The sequence below is a fragment of the Panthera pardus genome, unplaced genomic scaffold (genome assembly GCF_024362965.1).
Source record: "Panthera pardus isolate Hobbes unplaced genomic scaffold, ASM2436296v1 HiC_scaffold_6, whole genome shotgun sequence".
Classification (NCBI taxonomy): Eukaryota; Metazoa; Chordata; class Mammalia; order Carnivora; family Felidae; genus Panthera; species Panthera pardus.
In genome coordinates, this window is record NW_026526991.1 from 93,876,712 (window position 1) to 93,893,655 (window position 16,944).

Sequence of the window (16,944 nt, forward strand, 5' to 3'; positions counted from 1 at the left end):
GTGCCTGTAGTTGTCCAGGTAGACTTTTCTTTCATCACTGGTTTCATGGGCGCAGTCTCAGCACCTGTCCCCACCTCCTAGACTACCAGGATTTCCTACCACGTTTCTCTCTGAAGAAAGAGCAGGGGCAATAGGGTTCAGAAGCTTCTAAGAGAGCTATGGATGATGGTAATAGTGTGAGAAGGAGGAGAACAACAATGCAGAGAGAATAACAATGCAGAGAGAAGTTTTTGGTTCTAAGTCAACTGAAATCAAAGAGTCATGCCTTTTGTGTGTTATTTCTGCAGATTTAGATGATGTTTAGATGATACTTAGCAGACCCTAAATGCATTTGGGGATTGAAATTGGGTTTCCAAATTCCCTGAATATATAGATAACATTGTAATTCATTTGCTAGAAAGAGATATTAGTTTTGTATTTCAGAATGGCATTAGGTAGTACATGTTTGATATCTGTAATACTCACACTTACTGCATCAGATGGTTGGTGAACACATTTATTGCCTAAGCTAAGCATTCTGAGTCAAAAGTACCTTTCTGGTTCAACATTTTCTCTGCTCTATAAATTTGAATTTAGAAAGTCTAACTTAAAATTCAAAATTGACCTGGAACTTAAATTTAATTTATGTTAATTAAAAATTTTTATTTTGGATCTGTTCTGCAGAGTTGAGTTAATCATACTTCTCAGTTCATGGCATACTTTTATTATTGGCTCAGATAAGGATGTCTTGTTTAATTAAATTAGTTCTTTCCGGACCTTTATCTTCCATATACATTTTAGAATAAGTTAATAAAATTCCTTAAAAAATCCTACTGTTATTTTGATGGAATTGACTTGAAGTTATAGATTAATTCGGGAGAAAATAGAACTCTGTAATATTGTGATCACATCCATGAATGAGGAATATGATTACATTGTTCAGGCCTTTTTTCATAACCCTTTCATAGAGTTTCAAATTTTCTCTGCAGAGGTCTTGTGTATTCTTAGTTAATTCCTAAATAATTTCTAGTTGCTTTTGCTGTTATGACTATCATACTTTCTGGTTGGTTAAAAGAGAGCTATTGATGTTTTCTAAGAGTATTATTTATCTATCAATCATACCCTACCCATATTAATACTACTAGTTTTAAAATTCCATTGGATTTTCTATGTAGATAATCTTAATATCTTCATATAATGCTAGTTTTTTTTTTTCCTGTTTCATCCCCATTCTTAAAAATTTTTGTTTTCTTGACCTCCTTTATTACCAGAATATCCAGTAGCAGGAATAGCACTAACCTTGCCTTTTTCTCAATGCCAAAAGAAATGTGATTAAGAGTCTTTAGTATAGGGGCGCCTGGGTGGCTCAGTTGGTTAAGCATCTGACTTCAGCTCAGGTCATGATCTCATGGTCTGTGAACTCAAGCCCCACGTCGGGCTCTGTGTTAACAGCCCAGAGCCTGGAGCCTGCTTCGGATTCTGTGTCTCCCTCTCTCTTCTGCCCCTCCCCTGCTTGCACTCTCTCTCTCTCTCTAAAATAAAGAAACATTTTAAAAAATTTTAAAAAAAGAGTTTTTAGTATATAATCATACCAGGTAAAGATTGATGGTCTTCTTAATTTCCTATTATGAAAGAATTTTTTTAAAACATATGCTAACATTTATGTCATAAATAGATGTTTGCCTTAAGTGTGTTTCCATCATTTTTTTGAGATATTCATGTAAATATCTCCCTTAGTCCATTAAAGTGATAAATTATTTTGATTTATATTCTAAAGTTAAGCCATCCTTATGTTGTTGGTATAAGCCATACTTGATAATGATGATTATTATTTTTAAAATATAATACTATTTATTTTGTTTAGCTAATATTTTGTTTAGGAATTTTTTTTTTTTTTTGCTTTTATGTTTGTAAGTAAAAGGGACCAATGATAATTCTTTTCTTGTACTATGATTTTCTGGATTTAGGACTAAACTTCCCTTGTTTTTCTATTTTGTTCAACTTGCATGAACAAGGCTCTCCATTTTTTTCTTAATTAAAAAAATTTTTTTTAATGTTTTATTTATTTTTGGGAGACAGAGAGAGAGAGAGGGAGCACGTGCGCATGAGCGGGGGAGGGACAGAGAGAGGGAGACAGAATCCTTAGTAGGCTCCAGGCCCTGAGCTGTCAGCACAGAGCCCGACACGGGACTTGAACCTATGAACCATGAGATCATGACCTGAGCCGAAGTTGGACGCTTAACCAACTGAACCACCTAGGCGCCCCAAGGCTCTCCATTTCTTACTCAAAAGTTTGGCAGGCTTCATCTATAAAACCACATGTGCCTGTTTTATTTTGGCAAAGGTGGGGTGCAAGGGTGGGGTGGTTTTGGTGAATCAGAACTGGAGGCCTTTGATAACCATTTTATTTTCTTTAATGGTTATTATTATATTCAAATCTTCCACATTTTCTTGAACCTTGTTTTGGTTTTTATTAGATATTTATATATTAAGTTTAAAAGCAATTGGTTTTCATAATATACTTTTATTATTTTATTTATTATTTTTTTATTTTTGAGAGACAGCATGAGCAGGTGAGAGGGACAGAGAGAGAGAGAGAGAGAGAGGGAGAGAGAGAATGAATCTTAAGCAGGCTCTATGTTCAGCACAGAGCCCGATGCAGGGCTCAATCTCATGAACTGTTAGATTATGACCTGAGCCGAAATCAAGAGTCGGATGCTTAACAGACTGAGGCACCTAGGAGCCCCTATACTTTGATTATTTTAATATTTCCATTGGATATGTTGTTATTTTCCCTTTTTCATTGTTAATTTAATTTGCATTTTCTCTATTTTTTCTGTGATTGGTCCTGTCAGAACTTTGTCTATGGTAGTCTTTTTAAAGGCCGGCTTTTGGTTTTGTTTTTTCCTTTTACTTACTTTGTGTTTCATTCATTTATGCCTTTTTCTATATTATTGAACTTCTCCCTAGGGCTGACTCAGGTAATTGTTCAATTCAATAAGTGAAAATTTAATTACAGTTAATTATTTTTCATTTTGTATTTTCTCATAAATTTGCTTAAGGGTATAGGCTTCTCTGTAAAGTGTTTAGTTGTACTCCTAAAATTTTGATATTTAGTGTTTTCATTGTTATCTTGTTCAAAGAATTTTTTAGTTTATCATTTCTTCCTTAAATTTAGAGTTATTTAATAGTAAGTTTTTAAAAAGTTTTTGGATATGTAATTTTTTTAGTTTTTAGCTTATCATTTCTTACTTAAATTTAGAGTTATTTAATAGTAAGTTTTTAAAAAGTTTTTGGATATGTAATTTTTTTTAGCTACCTTTAAAAACTTATTTGTAATTTAGTCGCATTATAAAAAAATGGCAATTGTTTCACATTGATTCTTTGGACTATATTGAGGCATTTTTGTAAATGTAATATTTTCCATGTACTTAGAAAGAGTATGCATTCTCTGTTGTGCATGTATGTCTGGATCTTAGAACGAGTACAGGCTTATTACATAGGCTTTATTTATTTATTTATTTTTATCATTTATGTCTTTGTTTGTATTTTGGGTCTTGGATTTACCTGTTTTTCACCAGGTGTTTTAGTGACTGCTTCATACATGTTAAGCCTAGATGTTAAGATTCACATATGCTGATGATTATTGATTGTATCTTCTTGGTACCAGTATGTGACATCTCTCATTGTTACTTCTAATATTTTCACATTTGGCTGTTATTTTATCTTGATATTAAAATTTCGATAGATATTCCCACTTCCGAAAGGTTATACTCATTTATACTTCATTTGACTTGCATGGTACGAGACTCCTCGTTTCCCTACTCTCTAATGTTATGCATTTTAAGGCCTGTGTATCCTGGCTTTCTGTTTTGATTGCTAGCTTGGGAAACTGGACCTGATACACAGTTCTGGCACTTTTAATCTTCATTTCTCTCACTGCCGATCATATTGTAATCACAGCCTCCCTAACTGGTGCACTCCAAATAGCGTCCTGACTGCGTTGTAGGATGGTGCTTGGAAAAAGTTGAGTTAATCATTTATTAAATCACATTTTATCCTTCCTGTTGGTGTTGCCTAAGGACTCAGTTTTCTCTGAGGACAGAATTGGCACAGCTCCTCACTCAAATGTGTCTTCCCTTGGAGTCACTGTGGGCAAAGTGGAGACCGGTTCCTGCTATAGTTGCCCTGCACCAGCTGTAGGCGTAACTCAGGCTGCTGTGGTCCTCTGCTTGCTAGACGTCTGGTGACCACTCAGCTTGCGCTTCAAGGAGGCAGAGGGCCAGGAGGTGGACAGCCACATCTCCAATCCTGCCCTTTTGCTGTTGGTTCTGCTGTGCACCCTGGTGCCCGAATTCCTAGCAGGATTTGGGGGTGCCAGGCTCCCCCGATTCCCATTAGTGACCCTGGCCTGAGTGACTCTGGAATTCTGCTGCACTTGACTGGCAAGCCAGCGGCCGGGCTTGCTGCTACCCTGAGACCATTATGTGGCATCTTCTTCGGGGAGGTATATCGGTCAGGGAACTAATATCTCTTGCCCCCTGTGAGGCTCCTCTTAATATTCCTCTCAGCCTTGGTCTGCCTCTCTCTCACTCCACCTCCCACATGCTGACTTTTTGCTTTCACAAATAGCTGGTCTCCTTGAACAACTTTTGTAGAAGCTTAAAGGTAACATCCTTTGCATCTATAGAGTACTGTGTTCAAAGCACTTCCATATACATACTATCATTTGATCCTCACAAGAACTCTTTCAGGTATTTAGGTTAGGCATATATCCTGATTTCACTGCCGAGGAAATGGTGACGGTGATTAGGTGACATGCCCATCCTAGGGTGCTTAGTTAATGCGGAACTGGTATTAGAATGCAGTTTGGTTTTGGTTGGAGATTTCATTCATTCATTCATTCATTCATTCATTCATATATTCTTATTATATCAAGAGGAGGCAGAAAGGAAAGAGCAAGGGTTTGGGGGTAGACAAACTTTAATGCCACCCACTGATTAGCTATGTGGCCCTTTGTCATGTACTTAGCTTTTCAGAAGTTTCCTTATTTGTAACATAGGGAAAGATTATGACATAATGTTTGTATGTGATTTAACAATACATGAAAATTATCTGGCAATAGAAGTGTCTGGCACATGGTAAGTTACAGGTAAAATGTTATTATAAATATATAATATGTAAAATAGGTTACTGTAATAGGTATGCAATGGCCAAATATTGACAATTTTATAATGGCAGAAACTAGGTGATTACCATGTATCGAGTCCTTCCCTATTGTATATGAGGCCCTGCTCGACCCCAGGCATGGAAACAGAAGTGAGAAGAGGTCTTCTTTGTGTGTATGTTCTTTGAGACTGTGGAGGAGAGAGCCCGTGTCTGTTGCATCCCCCTACCAAGAACGATGTTTACTGGGCAGTACGTGCTCCATAAATGCTTACTGAGCCTAACGGGCCCCCGCCTGCACGGAGAATACCAGCTAGTTAATATAGGCAGTCACATAACCGTGCAATCGTAATACACTGTTAAGGGTATTTAAGTATAGGTACATGCAGGCTTTCGGGAGAGCGCAAAGGAAACAGTGCTCCATTCTACTGAGGGAGAGTGAAGTCCAATGGCAGGAGGCCGGGGCGAGGTTGGGTGCAAAGCCGCATAGAGCTGCCGCATCAAGACTAACTCTGGCCTGTCTGTGGAAGAAAGCAAAAGCAATTTGCTTGCCTTGGACAGCATGCTTGCTTTCAACTAACCCCCTTCTAATGTGTGAAATTGAGTTTGTATTCAAAGCAGCTTCTTTGTTTGTCTCCCAGTCCGTCTGTTGCTGGTATCTCCCTTAATGTATTGCTTTGTAAAGTGCTCTGCTCTATCCTGAGTATAAAAGAGACTCTCAGTAAAGCCAGATTCTATTCTTTCAGTGTCACAACTAGCCATTGCATAACAAAGTGTAATATATTGTGTGAGAAGAAATGGAGGAACACAGGAGATATTTTTTTTAAAAAAAAGAGCAAATAAAACATCAAAGTAGGAGAGTGTAGAGTGCATTAAAGTTAATAAACTATCATGGCAGAGTGGGCCACTTTTCAATGCGAAGGAATCTGATTTAGGGATTTGTAACTGTAGGATTAGAATCTCACTGGAATGAAGTTAGCCACTGTTTTTGCCAAATTCTCAGTCTTTGGGTTCTCCTTGAGAACCGGTCTTTGAAATTGAACAGATTATTATTATAATTATTATTTTGTCAACAGCTTTTTGAGGCGCTAACGCTATCTGTCTTCCTCTGGATGATCAGTGCTGCTCACTTCCGTATAGCAAGCACTGCTTTGCTTTAAGCTTTAGGAGACGGAATGCGGGCCCTGGATCTCTTGCTAAGTTGGACGCAGTTCATCAGCATGGGTTTCCAGGGCCCATGTAGCCACTCCCCTGTTTCCACAAGGACACGGAGAAACCTGTCAGAAAACCGTCAGGAGCGAACTACGCTCAGGTGTGAACCACTGAGCTACTCGTCTTATTCACAAGTGACAGACAAGACAATCAATACAGGTCTCCTTCTTGGCAGTGTGGACGGCTGACTACAACATTACGAGTTCCAAAATGTTTTCTGCCAAGAACTAGAATGGATTTTCTGCTTCTCCAGCCACAAAATGTCCCCAGCATCTTACTCCCAAATCATTAATGCCCTTTGGAGTTGGTCTGTTCAGACCAAATACTTCCTTATCTTTCTTTTCAACATCCTCGTTATTTTCTTTTTGTTAGTTGAACTCTCAGACTTTTTAGATCCTAGTATCTCGCCTTTTCTTTCAAACAAGAAGATATTAAGTAGCATTTTCATCCTTGACCTTTGTAGGAGAATGAGAATCCCTCGTTCTTGTTTTGGGTGCAGTCGGTAGAATGTTTCCTCAGGAACAAAATGCCATGTTTACATACTAGCACACTGGCATTATAATACCACTGACCTTGGGAAAATTACATAATTGTTTTGAGTTGCAGTTTCTCTATTTGAGAAATGGGGATAAAAGATGACTAGTTTATAGAGTTTCTATGAGGACCAAAGAGGTTGTATAAAAGGAAATGCCTAACATAGCGCACAGGGTCTAACAGATGTGCAGTAAATGATTACTTAAATCAAAATAACATAAGCAGGATCAGTTCTGTTTAAATAAGAAGACCTCTTGGAGAATGGTTCAAAATGTAAAGAGAAATGTCCAAGCTCGGTAGGGAGCTGTGTCCTCAGTCCGGTGCACGGTGTAAGATTTAGGGCCATATGTGGAAGCACAAGAACGAGTTGGTTGTAGGTAAAAGGTGGTGAATTATGCTCAAATATGAGCCAGTCGTCTCAAGGAAGTCGCTGCTGTAAGATGCCATGGAAAATTTTTCTCAAGTGGTTCTAACCCTACAGATACCAACAGTATTTGTCTAAGTCGCCGTACTTTGATGTATAACAAATCACAATGAAACTATTCCTTGTAGTAATTGATACTGTGAGAGACAGCGTGGCATAATGCAATGGAATGCAAATTGGCCTCAAAGCCAGAAGATGTGGATTCATGTCTGCTTCACTTAATTGGTATAGTCTTGGACTTCTTAGCTTGAGCCTTACCTTTAACATCTATAAAATAGGAAAAATAATGTCTTTCTTACTTTTCTTACTTTCTTACTTACTTTCTTACTTCCCTCCTGGAAGAGTGTCAGGATCAATTGAGATTTTTTGTTTGTTTATTTATTTATTTTGTGTGTGTGTGTGTGTGTGTGAGAGAGAGAGAGAGAGAGAGAGGCAGAGAAAGAGGGAGAGGGAGAGGGAGAGGGAGAGGGAGAGAGAGAGGGAGAGGGAGAGGGAGAGAATCCTAAGCAGGCTCTTCACTGACGGTGCTGAGCCTGATGCAGGGCTCGATCTCACAAACTGTGAGATCATTACGTGAGCTGAAATCAAGAGTCAGATGTTTAAGTGACTGAGCCACACAGGTGCCCCAAGATGTTTTTAAAAGTATTCTCCACTGTTGTTGTTTTTTTAAGTAGTAAAATTCATTTACTAAAAGAGTTGCTAAAGAATTTCCAGGCTCTTGTTCTCTTTGAGGTGAACACAAAGTAGAGGGCCTTATGTTTCTGTAGCTCCCTGCATATGGCCAGCTTGCCCAGACCGTGTTTTGTTGCTAGCCTCTGCTGAGTCCATTTTGCTGCTCATTTGCCCAGTCTCTGCCATCCCCTTGGCCCAAGAGCAATTCAAAGATGGGTTGTGGCAGAAGTACCAGGGATCACACAGCAGCAGCAGCAGGACCCCCTCTTGGAGACTCCTGCATTTGTGCCCTTGGTATGACTGCCTGGACCACTGTCATCCTCTTTTGCCTCTGTTTGCTGCTGATGGCTATAGCAATAGCTTTTATTGTCTTGCTTAAGGATTTCTGATGCTTTTGAAGGTTTTTTTTTTTTCCTTCCATTCTGCTGAGCAAACAAACACGAGAGATCAGGGACAAGGCTCAAAGATAGGAGTTGGGTTAGATGATCAGTGAAAGGAGATAAGGCCCTTGACTTGCAGTATCCAGCCCCTTCCCAGAGAGGTCACATAGGAGGGTCGTTAATTTAACCCCTCTCATTTTGTGTTTTCAGGGAGTCGACGAGTTGAAGATGAAGCCCAGAGCCGAGTGCTGTTCTCCCAAGTTCTGGTTGGTGTTGGCTGTCCTGGCCGTGTCAGGCAGCAGAGCTCGCTCTCAGAAGAGCCCCCCCAGCATTGGCATTGCTGTCATCCTCGTGGGCACTTCAGACGAGGTGGCCATCAAGGATGCCCACGAGAAAGATGATTTCCACCATCTCTCCGTGGTACCCCGTGTGGAGCTGGTAGCCATGAATGAGACTGACCCAAAGAGCATCATCACCCGCATCTGTGATCTCATGTCCGACCGGAAGATCCAGGGCGTGGTGTTTGCCGATGACACAGATCAGGAGGCCATCGCCCAGATCCTTGACTTCATTTCAGCCCAGACACTCACCCCCATCCTGGGCATCCACGGAGGCTCCTCTATGATAATGGCGGATAAGGTAAAGGAGGGAGTCAGGGAGGAGAACCTGGGGGGTTGTACTGAGAACTAAATGATGTGTGTGTTTGAATGCAAAACTTGATTATGAAAGAAAGTAACCAGAATGCATGGAGTAAGTGGATAGATCAGGAATCAGTGTCTCCCTTTGGAGATGAAAGTGAGGAAATGATACTGGTATTTAGAGCTCTGTAGTTTCGAACAGGTTTGTGTGTCCATTTGTTTGCAAATGGATTTACTGCAATGACTAAGAGATGTTGAAGCTTGTAGTTCTTTCTGTGATACATTTTCTTCAAATATGTAAGTATGTGTATGAATAGCTCCTTCAAAACTTTAAAATAAGGTGTGCTCTATTCTTTTTTGGTAACACAAATTCTCCCCCCGCCCAGCTTTAAGACTATAAAAAGAAAAATCCCTTCAGGCGGATTAGTTGTCCCCTTGAAGATACAGATGTCACGGGGAGGTACTTCTTGCTAAGGTGTCCGTGCATATCACACATGGATCTACACATTGGAATGGATTTTAATCCACGGAGCCAGTAGTAGCTGCCTTTTCTCCATGCTTAGATTTGAAGGCAATGGTTCTTAACCCGGGTCGCACATTGGAATCAACTGAGGAGCTCTCAACACTACTGATGCCTGAATCCTTCCCCCAGAGATTCTGAACCGCCCAGATGCAGCCTGGGCGTCCGGAGTCTCAAAAGCTTCCCGTGTGATTCTAGTGTGTGGTTAAGGTTGAGCACCTCAGCTTTAAGGCCTCAAATAAATAGTAGACTCTTGTACATTAACATTAGATTAATTGTTCTATGACAAGTTAATTATCATCGGACACTGATGCCTATTCTTTAATTGCACAAAGTGTTTTCTTTGTGGTTATGTTTTGTTTTGACATTTTCCACTTACTCAGATATGTTCCCTTGCTTTATTGATTACAGCTCATTGCTTAGGGACAGCCCTTCTCACATATGTATTGCCCTTCGCGGTTATTCATATCTTAGAATGATTCATTTCACCCCCAGTGCAATTTTTATTGTTTTCCATCACGTTGGGTTTTTTAAAGGGTCCCTATCTTTGCATTGTCATCTTCCACTTCTTATCATTACTTTTGAAACCGTCTTTCGTTTCGTACTTAAAAGACATGCTGTGGGGTTAATGATGTTTGTAAACACCCCAAAAGCTAGCACAGACACCACAAGCATGCCAAGAACCACCACAGTGCAGGGTTTAGCAGGCTAAAACAACCGTGCGCGATCATTACTGCCATCTGTCGGCAGGCAGAGATGACTCACTTCTGTTTTGGAGCTTCCTTCATTCAGTCTAGGAAAGGTCAAGTTGAATGAAGTACTAGGTGGAGGGACCTCAGCTGCATATGAGAAAGGTATTGTTCCATTCACATGGGCACAGGAAGAGATATTAGAAAACACATTCTGGCACCGGAAACCCATGCTAAGGGCAGTGGGATAAACTTAAGCAGAATGGAAAATGTAGACTAACTGTTACCAACCCTTTGAGCTTTTGCTTCAGGTAGACGTTTTTAACATCATTTTCCTCCGCTGATTATATTTTAGGAGTGGTATTTTGAGGGCATGGTATTGCACTGAAAGAATGCCAAGATGGATGAGCCAAATTTTTGAGTCATAAATAAGTGTATACTTATCTTGAGAGCACGACAAATGAAAATAGTTTGTTGTTGTTGTTGTTATTCAGGCTATTGTGCAACTTACGTTATTTCATAATAACCTGCCCCTGCCCCACTAGAAGAGGTTACTGGCTACACTGCTCAGCTGCTTCTCTGTTGTATCTCTTACAAATGCGTTATTTCATAATAACCTGCCCCTGCCCCACTAGAAGAGGTTACTGGCTACACTGCTCAGCTGCTTCTCTGTTGTATCTCTTACAAATGCATAATAAAGATATAATAATATGAGGTAAGACGCAAAGACTTGGCTCTTTTGTCCATTGATTGGTTCTAGGTGCTTTAGTGTTTACCATCTGCTTGAGCACACAGCTCTTTGCGGGCATTATCGTATTTAATACTCTTAACAACTCAGTGAGCTAAGTCATATTATTTATCTCCATTTGACAGTTGGGGAGACTGAGGCCCTGAGAGATTAAAAAGCATAGCCGAAATGATGTAGCCAGTAAGTGGCAGCCAGGACTTTAACATGGGTTGCTGGCTCCAAAGTCCATGTGCTCTGTTGTCTTTCAAGAAAATGGAGAGTCTAGTCAAGGTCTCGCATACCTTCCCATTCTTTACTTCTCCATTATACAGCGCTGTGGTAGGTGTTACCTGACTAAAAGTAACCCACCACTTCATTCATAATGGCGATACTGGGATCTGACCAGAGGAGAGCAGTAAGGAAGAGATGACATGGTATAGCCTTAGGTATAACCTGAGTCCACAGAGGGCCTACTGGTGACTACCCCTGGGGGTAAAAGGGAGTATTGAAGGCAAGTGATTGTAATGAGATGCTCCCCCACCCCCGTCACCTCCCTACCATGGAACGACAAACAAATATTCTATCTTATCTTTTTTCTCTCTCCACCCCCCCCCCCAAAAAAAGGGGGAGAAGCAGTGGTTTTTAGGAAATTTCCTAAAATAGCCTAAAAATATCAAACTGACTTTTGACCTGAAAAGATTTCCAAAAGGTAAGTAGAAAGAGGAAAAGGAAGAAGGAAGGAAGTCCTGATGCCACAGAAGCTGGAGGTTTGGAGGCTTAGCCCTAAGGGGTCAGGCACCTAAATGGCTGGTAGCTGCAGGGGAGGGAGAGCAGGAACCAGCACGGCTGAGTGGGCTGTGGGGCCAAGATTCCCAGCAGCTGTGCAGAGGGCCATTTGTTGGCTTAAAGGATTCGTATGAAGGCAAACAGAAAGATCCCCCAGATCTCAGAGAAACAAGCTTTTGGGGCAAGTTTCAAAAATAAAACATCTCAAATTCTAAGGCCAGTTTTTTTTTTTTTAAATAGAAGTTTATTTTTAAGTACCATGACCATATTTTACAAACATAGAATGAGGACACAGAGTTTGACAACTATGAATCAACTGTGCGGCCACAGGACAAAACATCTGAAAATGGGACCAAGAAATACAGCTTTGCCACGTTTAAGGCCTAGTCTCTGAGATACAGGTACCATCTGAAGGATGATAACTAAGCTTTCCATTTTGCTTCCCCGTTCTAGGAGATGGGTAGTTGCCATCTCAGTTTCTACCTTAGTTTTGTTGTTGTTGTTAGCTTGCTGCATATAAGACCCACTTATTAGGTGTTCTTGTGGAAGATTCTATTACAGGAATAAAGTCCCTGATGGAAGGAGTTCGTAACAGAAGAAAACACTGTTAACAAAGATTTTTGACCAAAGTGGAGAGAGGCACAAGTTCAGTATCTGGCCCAATAGCTTGTACTCACTTTTTTTTGCGTATGCTAATTAATGAGTAGAAACATGAATGAGGGTTCTACTTTCCCAATGAGGAAATGAACCTTATACCATGGCGGAAAGAAGCATTGGAGCTAGAAGAGTAGAGCTGTTTGAAGCTCAGAATTGGGAGTCAGGGCTGGTTTTAACCACCACCTCTAGATGTGGGAATCTGGACCACTTGCTAACCACTTACTCTAAACCTTGGTTCCCTTGCCTGTTGTAATGGGGACAATAATCCAGAATGTATTGTAGAGTTGCCGACGATTCAGTGAGATTATACATAGCTTCACCAAGAGCTTCACCAAGTTTCCAGCACAGCGTTCTGTAGGCCAAGCTGACGGTTCTGTGGGGCAATTTGAAGAAAAGGAGGCTTCAGGATACAGGAAAAGGATGGGGAATTGAATAGAGTCATGGCCAATTGTAGAGACACTGCTGAGCTGGACACGGTCCAAGAAGAGAGCTCAGGTGAAAATCTGGAGGAGCTCTGACACGTGGGGTGGGACCTTTGGTCCTTCCCCACCAGGAAGCCGAAGCTCATCGGTGGTATAGCCATGCCACAGCCAAAAAAGGCATGTTCGGCTATGGAAGAGCTTTAGCGAGGCAAGTACCGCTAGGTGCCTGTAACACAAGACTGTTTAGAATAGTAACGGAGACCATTTAAAAATGGATGAGGTGATTTTTGGCAGTTCCCCACCTGAGTATAAAGAGCCTACTTTATTTTGCCTTGTTATAATTGCTTTTATTCTCCCTGAGATCCTGGATTTAGGATGCCCATCCCAGTCCAAATAATGAACTAAAGCTAGATGTACTTCTGTTTCTTTTCAGGAGGTTTCTCTGCTGATATGCTGAAATCTTTCTTGGGTTTTCAGATTTTAGCTCAGAGAGGTTAAATAACTAATCCAAGATACCACAGTGAGCAGTGGGAATGGGATTCACATTCCATCAGTACCTATTTTGAAGCTCATACTTGCTAGTGATATAATTCTGCCTCACAAAATCCTAAAGTAAGAATTAGAAGTCGTGAGTGTTAGTCTCCATTCTCATGAGCTTTGGAAATTTGAACAAACCAACCACGTAAAGTTGGATGACACTCAGCCTACAGTTTATAACATTTAAATTTTGTCTTCTACCCTCCCCACTTTACAACACTTTGAAGAGAAACTGAAATAAAATATGTGGACATTTCTGGAAAACTACTGTAGAAACAGTTGCTTCAGGTGAGGGATTAAGGAGCCGTGTGACAGGGAATGACAGACCTACTGACATTAGCATGAGGGTCAATGAAAATAGTTTAGACAAGAGGTGGGAAGGAGAACAGAAAGTGGAAGTTACAGTCGGATCAGACAAGAGAACACAAGATCCAATCTGTAATGCTGCAAGAATGGAAGAGAAGAGGAGATGCTGAGTAGAGGGTCAGGGTCTGGCAGTAATCTGTACCATATTCCTAACTTGTTCCTAATTAAAGGACATGTGAAAATATCTTACTCTGGAGCCTGTTGCTATGATTCTTTCCTTTCTAAGTTGTTTGGCTGAGGATTGATGCTTTGAATAGCACTCTCATTTTCTGTGCAGAATGCCACAGTTTGAATCCAACTGGGGCTAGAAGATGGCCCCTACTCTTCATTGGCCCTATCTCTTCTTGCTGTCCCCCCTATTGCCTCTGCCTCCCCCAACATGCATCTGATGCAATGTATTTGCAGAGAGTGAGCCAGCAGTGATGTGTGACACTGTAAATAGACTGTTGCCTTCCAGTTGCTCATGTGGGTTTCCATATTCAGCCCAATCTTGAAACCAAGATGGCTCTGCTACTCATATTTCGCTCTGTGCTTCTTCCTTGAATTGGGTGTCTTTCAGTGTTTTTACCTTGCTTTTAGTTGTCTGTCATCTGGTATTCCTTGGGACTGAACACTTCAAGAGCAAACCGTGGTGTTTCAGGTTGGATGAGTACAGTGAAGACATACTGGAGAAGACAAGAGGGCAGAAAGGCTAATAGAGCGTGCCGACTTGGTGCTAGGCACGATGTTAATGAGTATTTTAATTCTTCTGCAACCCTGTGACATAAGTGGTAGTACTTGTTTTAGTTCAAACGACATTGGGGTGTTTACGTACCATGGCCGAAGTGACACAGTTAGAAAAATAGTGGGACTGGGATCCAAATCCAAGTATGTTTGACTTGAAAACCTTTTGTTTTTTTTTTTGGCTGATTTTGAGACTCCCATTCCACACACCAAGGAGTCAGAAGAATGCTGGGATCTTCTCTTCTGCCTTGAACTATACTTTGGGGAAAGATGGGTGGGCAGTTCTCTTAAGACCCTATAGGCTTTGCAGTGGTGCAGCCCTAGGTCTGTGTGGATTCCAGGCCTTTCCACCTGTGACTGTGGAATAGGTTTCTTGTTGGCCAGCACACCCTCCCTTTTAAAGATGGAGCTAGGATTTGCTTTCAAGATACTGGCCAGTTGAAATCCAGATGCAGGTTTAAAAAAAAAAAATATGTTTATTTTTAAGAGAGACAGAGTGTGAACAGGGGAGGGGCAGAGAGAGAGGGAGACACAGAATCTGAAGCAGGCTCCAGGCTCTGAGCTGTTGGCACAGAGCCTGACTCGGGGCTCGAACCCATGAACCGTGAAATCATGACCTGAGCTGAAGTCGGACACTTATCCGACTGAGCCACCCAGGTGCCCCAATACAGATGCGGTTTTTAATGCTTGGAGAAACTGAGGCCCCAGAAATTGCTTTAGGCATTTATAGCCATGAAAGTACTTGGTGCTAGAAAGTAATGCACCAGCCATCCTGTTTCTCATACATCTTCCAGGCAAGTGATAGTGTGTCTGCAGGAAGGCTGTGGCACAACGCAGAGAGAATGCGGGCTTTGGAGCAGATCGGCTCGAGTTCTGTGCATTCGCCAGCCATGTGACCTTAGTTGTGCTCTTTAAGCTCTCTGAGTCTCGAAACTTCCATTCACAAAATGGCGTCAAAATAACACCTTCATTAGTGGGTTGTAAGCTTTATAAAGAACGGTAGACAATGCTTGATAAATTGTAGGCCTTACGTTTTCTTGTCTTTTCATGTACCAGACCATACCTAATCACTTGAAGAATATGGGATCCTAAATGTTTTCCTGTTAACTGAAAGAGAAAACCTTGGGATGCTAATACCCTTCATTCTAGGCCTGGGGATAAGCAGCATCTCAGTGGGTTCTGCCTCTGTGGTGACATAATTACCGATTGTGACATGATCAGGACATACCAAGATTTTCAAAACAGGGACATACAGTGATTTCAATAAACTGTTACACACAGGATATAAGCAATGAAGGTAAGTCAAGAACATTAAAAAAGAAAGCAGAATAAAATAGTGTTTGAATCTAGGGTCACTCATAGATTTGGAAGTGTTTATATGTAAGAAAAAGTGAATTGTTAGATAAAGGACATATTAAAGGTACTGGGTAGGAAGTAGTGATATGTTATATATATATATATATACAGGAGGGCAGTTAATTTACTATCACCAGCCAGCTTTTAATAGATTATACTGATAGGGGCTCCTGGGTGGCTCAGTCAGTTAAGCATCCGATTTCGGCTCAGGCCATGATCTCACGGTTCATGAGTTCAAGCCCCGCATCAGGCTCTGTGCTGACAGCTTAGAGCCTGGAGCCTGCTTCAGAATCTGTGTCTCCCTCTCTATCTGCCCTCTCCTACCTCACGCTGTGTCTCTCAAAAATAAATAAATATATAGAAAAATAAAAAAAAAATAGATTATACTGATATTCTTGAAAAATGCCTTGGATTATGATTTTTACACAGAGGATACATTTTTATTCCCCTTTCTGAGACTACTGTAATTCTCTTTGCCTTATTCTTAGGCATTAGATCTATATTTTATTCAAAATCATATTTTGATTCTGTGGTTAAGGGTCCAGCATGCAGGAGAGTAATGTTAAAGGCTAGTTTGATTCCATTTTTCCAAGGACAAAAAAATTATTGCTACCTTTCTATTTTATGACAGAGAACACCCAAATTATCATGGGTTGTTAGGAGGTTGCCATGAGAAAAGAACTAACATTGATTGGTCATTGACTTTTGCCAAGCTCTGAGCTAGTCACCTTATATGACCTTAAAAATGCTGTTTTATTGAATTCCTTCCTTGAATTCATGAGGCATGTATTTTGTCCTTTATAAGGAAATGGTAGATCAGAGAGGTTAACTGTTTTGCCCAAGACCTTTAGCTTAGTGACTTGCCCATAGTGTCTTAAACAAATAGGTGCTTATTGGTGTCTCGGAATAAGGCACCTGGAGACAGGGTCTGGTGGCGGCAACTCAGTGATGTAGTGATACCAGGGCTGACCTCTGGGATTCCCGTGGCAGTTTTGTCGTGGCTATAAGGATGCTGCCCTAGTTCTAGGCATCATGCCCACAGAAAAAGCTGGTGCGTGGGTATTAGATCAGGGAGAGTCTTCTCCATGTCCCTAATGTCATGAACTCAAACAATGTCATATGGTCAACCCTGTGGGAGCCTCTGAGCCACCTGGGG

The 16,944-nt window shown here is 40.9% G+C and overlaps 1 protein-coding gene across 3 annotated transcripts in view; it reads left to right on the plus strand.

Moving 5' to 3' along the window:
* The window catches only part of GRIN2B (glutamate ionotropic receptor NMDA type subunit 2B), a 411,435-nt gene that overhangs the window by 113,823 nt on the left and 280,668 nt on the right, over nucleotides 1-16,944 (plus strand). For all 3 annotated transcript variants that reach the window (XM_053894629.1, XM_019452038.2, XM_053894630.1), the window contains one exon: nucleotides 8,578-9,006. In XM_053894629.1, coding sequence (XP_053750604.1) covers nucleotides 8,596-9,006 — 411 coding nt within the window. In that variant the 5' untranslated portion in view covers nucleotides 8,578-8,595. The remainder of the gene's footprint in view (nucleotides 1-8,577; nucleotides 9,007-16,944) is intronic.